This window comes from Vanessa atalanta, chromosome 29 (assembly GCF_905147765.1).
Source record: "Vanessa atalanta chromosome 29, ilVanAtal1.2, whole genome shotgun sequence".
In the NCBI taxonomy this organism is placed as follows: Eukaryota; Metazoa; Arthropoda; class Insecta; order Lepidoptera; family Nymphalidae; genus Vanessa; species Vanessa atalanta.
In genome coordinates this window covers 1,219,501-1,229,556 of record NC_061899.1, presented here as the reverse complement: position 1 = coordinate 1,229,556, position 10,056 = coordinate 1,219,501, and the positions used below count along the sequence as shown (strand labels likewise).

Below are 10,056 nucleotides of genomic sequence, written 5' to 3'. Positions count from 1 at the left end.
TGGCATCTCAGTTCCAGTCAGCTCTAGAGTCTGGGTCGCTACCACAGTTTCTTACCACTGGAGTCACCCACCTGCTCCATAAGTCAGGTAGTGCAACGGATCCTAAAAACTATAGACCGATTACTTGTTTACCGACGGTCTATAAACTTCTTACCTCCATTCTGAGAGATAAGATTAATAGTCACATACAGAATAATAGTATTTTGTCTGTCTCTCAGAATGGATGTAGGGGTGGATCACAAGGCACTAAGGAGCTACTCCTCATTGATATGATCATTAGCCAACAGGTCCGTCGTTTTCGAAAGAGTCTGTCGACATGCTGGATAGATTACAAGAAGGCCTATGATTCCGTGCCGCATACATGGCTCTTGAGGGTGCTGGAGTTGTATAAATTAGATACAACTCTATGCAGTTTCTTGAAATCATGTATGGGGCAATGGCGGACAGTCCTTCGCTATCCAGGATGTCGAACGATTCATGGTAATGACGAACCGATAAGGATTGAGCGGGGAATATTTCAGGGCGATAGTTTGAGTCCATTGTGGTTTTGTTTAGCCTTGAACCCTCTAAGTACTCTGTTGGAGGGTTCAAGGTTAGGCTATCGTTTGCGGAGAGGAGGTAAAGTAATATCCCACCTACTTTACATGGATGACTTAAAGCTCTTTGCACCTTCAGGTTCACAATTAATGGAGTTACTAAAGGTAACAGAAACTTTTAGTAATTCTATTAGAATGGAATTTGGAGTTGACAAGTGCGCGGTTATGCATGTAGAGCGAGGAGAGATTATGGAATCTGACGGATTACAACTTTCAGATTCCATAAACTTTAGATCACTGTCCGCAAACGAATCATACAAATACTTGGGTGTGTCGGAAGCGTTAGGCATCAATGTGACCGACATGAAACAATCACTGCAGGAGCGTTTCTTTGGTCGCCTGAAAAAAGTGCTCAAAAGTCTTTTGTCGGGTGGCAATAAGGTTCGCGCTTTCAATGGTTGGGTCATGCCGGTCTTGATGTACTCTTTCGGCATACTCAAGTGGACTCAAAAAGAACTAGACGCCTTGGATAGGAGAGTCCGTGTCCTGCTGACTGCATATCGGATGCATCATCCTCGGTCTTCGGTGATGAGATTGTATATCCCACGGAGATGTGGTGGCCGAGGCTTTTTAAATGCCAAGACCCTACATAACCGTGAAGTATACAAACTCAGGGAGTATTTTCTCCACACTGACTTGGATATGCACCGAGATGTAGTTACAATGGACAAGGGGCTAACTCCGCTCTCCTTAGGCAAAGAGAACTGGCGCACACCCGTAGTACTAAGTACTGAGAATCGCAAGGGGGTATGGAAGAGCAAGGAGTTACATGGACGCTTCTATCGGGCCCTTCATGGACCCGATGTGGACTTTATGGCGTCCGTTTCTTGGCTACGGTTCGGTAACCTATTCGGTGAAACCGAAGGTTTTGTCTGTGCAATTATGGACGAAGTTATCATGACGAACAATTACCGGAAGTATATTGTGAGGGATGGCACGGTGGACATATGTCGGGCGTGTCACACTCCGGGCGAATCCCTTAGACATATTATTTCCGGTTGTTCTCGTCTTGCTAACGGAGAGTATTTGCACAGGCATAATCAAGTGGCCAAGATTATCCATCAACAACTTGCACTTCGATACGATCTTGTGGTATCAGAGGTACCATACTACAGGTATGTGCCCGACCCAGTTCTCGAGAATGGTCGTATCACACTGTACTGGGACCGATCTATAATCACTGACAGGGCTGTTGTCGAAATCAAGCCTGATATAGTGGTGATAGATCGGTCAGAGCGCCGCACGATAATTGTTGACGTCACCATCCCTCATGACGAGAATCTCGTGAAGGCTGAGAAAGATAAGCAAATAAAATATCTCGACTTAGCTCACGAGGTTGTCGACATGTGGGATGTGGATACAGCAGTTATTGTGCCAATAGTCGTTTCAGCGAATGGCCTAATGGCCAAGAGCCTCGACCAACACCTTAAGAGGCTCTCGTTAGGCAGCTGGGTCAAGGGCTTGATGCAGAAGGCAGTACTCCTCGGCACGGCACGTATTGTGAGGAAGTTCCTCTCTCTGGAGCCCTGACCACCGGTGGCTTGGACCCTGTTCCCGCCACTGGTTGGCCTCTGTATTCTATATTTTTAAATATATTTTATAAATTTGTATTTTATATTTAAAAATGTTATTATACATGAGTAAAAATAAATAAAAATAATGCTAATAATAATAAATTAATAAATATTGGACAACATCACATACATTACTCTGGTCCCAATGTAAGTAGCTAAAGCACTTGTGTTGTGGAAATCAGATGTAACGACGGTACCACATACACCCAGACCTAAGACAACATAGAAAACTAATGAACATTTCTACATCGACTCGGCCGGCAATCGCATCCGGGACCTCGGAGTGGCGTACCCATGAAAACCGGTGTACAAACTACTCGATCACGGAGGTCGTCAAAATTGTTTGTTAATATTTTAATTACAATCAGTAAGATATAATCTACCTGTATCGGTAACTTTTAAAACATTAATCAGAAACATTATCATATTAAGGGCAGTTGAAACACCCCCCCTCCCTATTTATGGCCAATCTCATAAGCCCCACCTTTAGGAATACTATTTTTATTGAATGATTAATTTAATACATGATATATATCAAAACATAAGAATATTCCAAGGGAAACTAATCTCATACCCTTGCACACACATATACGATTACGCACACAATTAACTTGTAACTTAGGCCAATCTCCAATGGATTGGTCTTTAGAAACTTTTTCAATTATCGCCTGTTGGCTTTCTCACGAGGCGGTTTTACGTGCGTACAATGTTAAACGTATACAAAGATTTATTTGGATAATAGTTTGTTTAGACGTTTTCTTGATTGCGTTTTATGTGAAGTGAGTTATTTAAACTGGGATACTCGTATTCCTTATTAAGTTGGGTAGGTTATATCCACACATCGTATTTTCTACCACCAAGCAATACAATATCATATCGTTGTGGTCTGGTTTAAATGGTGAGTGAGCCAGTTTAACTACAGGACAAGGTACATAATATCTGAGCTCCCAAGGCTGGTGTCGCAATTGATAAGTAAGGTATGGTCAATATTTTGACCACTTACCATCAGGTGAGCCATTTACTCGTCCGATCGTCTCGTCTACCTATGCCATAAACTAAAAAAAGCACAATAATCAAAATCAAAGTATTCTTTATTCAAGCAATTTTCAGTCGTCATGAATACTATTATATAATATTAGTAATATTATTAATATTACTAATATTACTATTAAGAACTAGCCAAGACAGACCTTAGGCTACAATATATTATCCCAAGTTATAAGAAGAAATGATATTTTATGTAGTTATAAATAAATTTCAGAAAGGACTATTTAACTTGGCACCCATTTAGATCTCACTTCTTTTGTCGTTGAAGACAACAACCCAGGTATATATCATAATATTGGACTTGGCTCTCATTTTTACATTTATGTTTTTGATGGGATTGGTTGAAATTTAAAGCAATCGGTTCGAAAAGTAAATTCTACCGAGAAGAACCAGCTTTTTTTTTAAATCTTGAATAATAATTTATTATTTATATTATTTATTTATTTCACTTTGTATCTCACTCGTGGAATGTTGACAGCCAACTTAAAGTGATACGCCATTTTGATACGTGTAGCTTATAAATTATATAATTATAATATTCAATGTCGCATATATTCTGAAAATTCACTGTCGTTTTCGGCGGTGAGTTTCAACTCACTTCCAACCAAATAAATTAGATTCATTTTATTTTTTCGCAGTGTAATTTGCTTACAATGTGTGCTGATGTTAACAGATTTTCTTTCTTTTCTTTCTAATAAACAGAATCTCGATATAACTTCCAACGAATGCACTTTTTAAATCACAGCTGAATTCAAGATGCAGACGCAAATTGAACTGGTACTTGACAATACATCATTTAATTAATATTCGCGCTAGTGTAACCATGTATGCCGCTCTGAATGGGATAGTCTCCTTATTAAAAAAAACTCTTTGCTGTTTAACGGTAGAATATGAGATGAGTGAGCAGTAACTTCCTGAACTTGAAAGTCCGACGTCGTTCTTGGACCTTTTCACCAAATCATCAAATATTGTTAACTTTTTTTTTTATGGTTTTGTACCTTAATTTTGTCTTTGTTTCTTCTTGGTGAATAAAGTTACTTATTATTATTATTATTTATTATTATTATTAATATAAATGAGCACAATAAGTGAGTTTATTTCTATGTTACGTATAATTTCTAACCTACTAACCTTATTGTATTTATTATTGTAAGCAATTTTGACGTGACGTGATTTTTGACGTCATTAGTTACAATGAATTCTTGATGAATGATGATTTTTGTTTAAGGAGGTTAAACCTCGAACACAATAAAACTGAGTATACCAAAAAAACAAAATCAAAATCAAAACATACTTTATTCAAGTAGGATTTTACAAGCACTTTTGAATCGTCATTTAACAAACTATTTCAAGTAAAGCTACTACCGGTTCGGAATGTAGATTCTACCGTGAAGAACCGGCAAGAAATTCAGTAGTTACTCTTTTTCAACATCTAAAAATACAGTCATGTTAGTTAAATACAATTATATATGTATGTTATGTCTCCTGCCTGGAAGTCAACAAGCATTAACTCCACGCTTTTTTATCATCAATATAATCTTGTATCGAATAATATGCCTTCTTTACCAATGTACTTTTTACAATCGATATGAATCGATGAAACCTTACCTTTTGCTGTTTGGCGGTAGAATATAATATTAGTATGCTGAGTGGATGGTGCCTACTCGGACAGGCTTAGACTTAGGACAAAGCCCTACCACCAAGTGTTAGGCTTTTACTTTAACTACTCGACCAATCATAATGATATTTTGCTCACAAGTCAGGAGTTCCTAAAATGACATACCAAAAACCTATCTACCCCGACAAGCGTGAAAAGCCGTGGGCAGAAGCTAGTTTAAACTATGTTTTTAATTATATAAAACAAGAAGCAAGTTACGTAAGAACGGCCTTTGTCAATGAACAAGTCGCCCGGAGCGAAATATAATTTAATCATTCTCGAATGTTCTCGTTTAGTGTTATGAAAATCTCAAGGCGACTTGAGTGCACGTTAAGAGGAATACTCTAAGTGAAATTGTATGCGTCTAGTGCGGGTTACAGGTAGAATCAATTCGTTGTTTTACTAGTTGTCGACCGCGGCTTTGCTCGCGTTTTAGGGAGTTGGTTGTCATGTGTAGGCAAAAAAAGTAGCCTATGTCCTTCCCTGGGCTTCAAGTGCTTCATACCAAATTTCTTCCAATTTGGTTCATTGGTTTGGCAGTGAAATACAGACAGACAGACAGAGTTTCACATTTATAATATTAGTATATAGATATAGATTAGCTGCATGTTATGTCTTTTACCATTCGCACCGCCAAACTGTAGAATACTTTGCCTGAACCGGTATTATAATATCATAAAAAATATACTAGTGGGTCCCCCGCGAAACTTTGCGTTATATGCAAAAGATTTTCTAGGAATTTCGAAACCAATGACATGTTTTATTTTGATTTTATGTCATTGTAAGTCTTCAAGTCTACACCTAGCGCCAAAATAATGAGACCTCCTTCAAAGGAAATTTCTATAACAAATAGTACACATTAATTCAGTTAAAATTGGAGTTTGTCGAGAACAATTTACTTTAACTTTGTTTAGGTTTTTCATATTTTTCTTATACGTCCGCTCTCCTCTCTCAAACCGGCCGGTAACTTTATTCAAAAGAAACTCTTTGTTAATTCTTAACAATTTAGTAAGATGCCATCAAGAATTCCCTTTAATTTTCTGCACATCTACGGCTGGAGCTCTTCAAAATGAGACGATATCCGATTTTTATGTGCAGCTATCGTCCCATAATCTCTGGGACAAAAATCGGCTTACGCTTTTAATGTATAAGATATAATATATAATGATTTCATACTGTTATTTATGAATGCAATGACATAAATAATTTAATAGAGAAATGTTGACCTATAACTTTAACAGAAACAAACAAAGACTTTAAACTGCTCACTCGATTGAAAAGGATTAGTAACTCATTTTTGGATCAACGTATACGTTTTTACACCAGCATCCCAAATAACGTCCAAAGATATTCAACTTGAATATGGAAGGGAATCATTAAGGAACGTTTATGCTCCTAAGGTTATTTTAAAGGTTAATTTAAGCAGCCTGTAAATTTCCCACTGCTGGGCTAAGGCCTCCTCTCCCTTTGAGGAGAAGGTTTGGAGTATATACCACGCTGCTCCAATGCGGGTTGGTGAATACACATGGGGCAGAATTTCGTTGAAATTAGACACTATTAGGTTTCCTTACGATGTTTTCCTTCACCGCCGAGCACGAGAAGAATTATAAACACAAATTAAGTACACGAAAATTCAGTGGTGCCTGCCTGGGTTTGACCCCGATCATCGATTAAGATGCACGCGTTCTAACCACTGGGCCCATCACGGCTCCTTTATTCGTATTCGTATTCAGTTATTATGAAACTAATGATTCTTTAGATGATAGCGTACCTTGTCAATGAAACGAACCCTTTTCAAATAAATTTTAAGAACTTCTTTCTGAAACCTATAATTATCATATTTAAGATTAAAAATGTTGCTGAATTTCTTGAACCGGTTCTTCTCAGGTGCGAGGTGTTTATTTCCTAACCATTAGACAATGAAAGTAACGCTTCTATATCGAATAAAGATACTCAGTTTGACTTAACAAACTTAATAATATATAAGAACAAATATATATTATTGTAGAACGAAAACTGACTGACGTGTTCAAGGAAGTGACGTCACCCTTCAGACGTAGTAAACGAAAGGGGCATCCATCTTGGGCTGTCACGGTGGTAACCAATTTTAACTTGAATATACGTGAATAATAAAATTAACAAAAAAAAGACCCGCTGATCTATCGCCGGTTCTTCTTAGGTCGGGATACTTTCTTTTCCGAACGCGTGGTATTGTTTAATTTCACAACCGATAAGTAAGTGTAATGCTTCTATATTGAATAAAGGAATTTGGGTTTGAGTTTGAACTGTCAGTTGCAAATATTAACTAAAACTTAGTTAATCAGTGTCCGTCAACATTTATTTGAAATGTTATAGTGAATGGTCGATTATAATATATATATACATATATATGGGGCATTTCGAGAAGCTATGTGGAAACCGCCTGTCATAGTATGGGCATGTTATTCGGAGGAATGAGACCCATGTTGTGACGAAGGTCTTGAGCATGGACGTGGATGGATAAAGAGGTAGGGGACGACCAAAGAAAGGATGGCCGTGCCAGATTAAGTAAGAAATAAATAATTAATAATTGCTTGTTAAATTATTCATGAATATATGAACGTATGCTTGCTTGTTAGTATGTGTGCGCTTGAGTGAGTGTTAGTATTTATGCGTGTGGGTGCGTGTTACCATGTGTGCACGTGAATAAGTGTTAGTATGTGTGCGTGTGAACAAGTGTTAGTATGATGCGTGTGCGTGCGTGTTAGTAAGAATGCGTGTGCGTGCGTGTTAGTATGTGTGCGCGTGAGTGAGTGTTACTATGTATTCGTGTGAGTGCGTGTTTTTTTTTCAGAATAATCTCTAATCTTATAAAAAGACAAAATCCCAGCTGTAGATCGTCTACACTTAATTTACTTTTGTCAAGAAATCGTTATTTTAATGTAAAACATTAATTAAAGCGGCTTGGATTGAATTCAACTAAGTTTGTCATTGTCATTCAGTTATTCTCTTGTTCATTTATTTCATTGAGTCTATTATTGCATAACTAGCGACCCACCCCGGCTTCGCACGGGTGCAATAATACTAAATGTACTACAGAATGTCTTACAACGTTCACAGTTTTTCAGACATTAGACAATACAAACCCTGAATGTTACTGCGTTTTAAATCTGTAATATCTTCGAAAATATTCGTTTAAATTACATGCTGTAGAGGGCCATATCGATCTATATTAAACGCACAATGTACTTAAAGTACTTAACTGATAACTGATGACTCTGCTGTCCGTCCGTCTGTCTGTCCGTCTGTCACCAGGCTGTATCTCATGAACCATGATTTTTAGACTATTGAAATTTTCATAGATGATATATTTCAGTTGCCGCTATAACATTAAATATTAAAAAACAGAATAAAATAAACATTTAAGCGGCTCCCATGTAACAATTTTTATAGATTATGATACGGAACCTTTCGTGCAGCAATCTGCCTCGCACTTGCCCGGTTTTACTTTCGGAAATTATAAATTATTTCGATGTTTTATCCGACGAGCGTCTCACACCAGCGCCATTTTGTTAATCATGATTAAATCAAGAGAAACAAAATGGTTGTCATAAGACATTTTAATAAACATTTAATATTCTGCTTATAAGATTTTCATAACGGTATCACGTTCTAAGTATATCCAGAGCACTGGAGTGGAACACGCTTTCCACACGATTGCCCCCCTGATCGCTGGATACAAAATTATACGATATATAAATGTCACCATCTTGATAAAGTATGCATATATTCAATCCTTAACCCAGTAATGTCCAAATTGAAAATTATTCTAGTCGAATTTTTGATTTAATTTCTCGTTGGGCTAGTGAGAGCCGAGATGGCCCAGTGGTTAGAACTCGTCCATCGTAACCGATGATTGCGATTTTAAGCCCAGGCAAGCACCACTGAATTTTCATGTGCTTAATTTGTGTTTATAATTCATCTCGTGCTCAGCGGTGAAGGAAAACATGAGGATACCTGCATGTGTCTAATTTCAACGAAATTCTGCCGTATGTGTATCCACCGCATTGGAACAGCGTGGTGGAATAAGCTCCAAATCTTCTCCTCATAGGGAGCGAAGGCCTTAACCCAGCAGTGGGAAATTTGCAGGCTGTTAATGTTGTAATGTAATATTGTTGGTATAGTGCCGAGCTCATAGTACAGGTATAGAAGTTCTGAGTTCATGTTTCCGAAGTCACTGTAGTTTTGTAAAAAGTAGATTTCTAACAAATTCTCTGAAAAGCGAATCTGTTATTCCATAGTTTTCCAAAATTGATAGGGTTAGCATTTTCTTTCAAAATACGTAAAACCATCGTTCATATTATTGAAATCTTTTCGATCGTTTTGGATAGCCGTCCAATCTATATATACAAAAGCGAAATACCACTCACTGATCGATCACGAAATATCAGAAACTACAAACTTAATATTTGGCAGGTACGTTCATTATAGGGTGTAGACATCCGCTAAGAACGGACCTTACTCCATCCCTAAGGGGGTAAAATGGGGGTTGGAAGTATGTGTTTTATAAATATCACGCGGCTAATGCCGCAGGAGATGTCACCTATGTGTGTGCAAACTCTTACACACTATATAACTATATCTGTACATACTATATCTGTACACCATTGACAACGGATGTCGTGATCTCTGCAAAAACACAATAATTACGCCATTCTTTCGATATTTACTTGTCAATCTACACTAATGTATTAAACTGATTAGGTTGTTTGTTTGATCATTCTTATCTTGGAACTTTGTTGTGGTCTTTTTCCAAGCCTCACATATTCTAACTCCAAATAACAATACTCAGTATTTTTGTGGTTTAGTTTGAAGGGTGAATACGGCAATGTAACTACAGGCACGAGGGACATAACATCCTAATTTTTACTTGGTGGTAGGGCTTTGTTCAAGCCCGTTTGGGTGGGTTCCATCCACTCATCAGATATTCTACCGCCAAATAACAGTACACTGTATTGTTGTGTTCCGATGAGAAAGGGTGAGTGAGCTAGTGTAATCACAGGCACAAGGGACATAACATCATCATTAGGAACTACCCAAGGTTGGGGGCGCATAAGTGATGTAAGGAATGGTTAATATTTCTTACAGCGCCCTTTTCTATGGGCGGTGGTGACCACTTACCATCAGGTGGCCCATATGCCCG

At 37.8% G+C, this 10,056-nt stretch overlaps 1 protein-coding gene across 1 annotated transcript; it reads left to right on the top strand.

Moving 5' to 3' along the window:
- The first annotated feature begins 731 nt into the window (after window positions 1-731).
- Window positions 732-2,126, top strand: LOC125074945. The gene has a single exon (XM_047686429.1). The coding sequence runs from the start codon at window positions 732-734 to the stop codon at window positions 2,124-2,126; it is 1,395 nt and encodes a 464-aa protein (XP_047542385.1).
- Window positions 2,127-10,056: the final 7,930 nt, after the last annotated feature.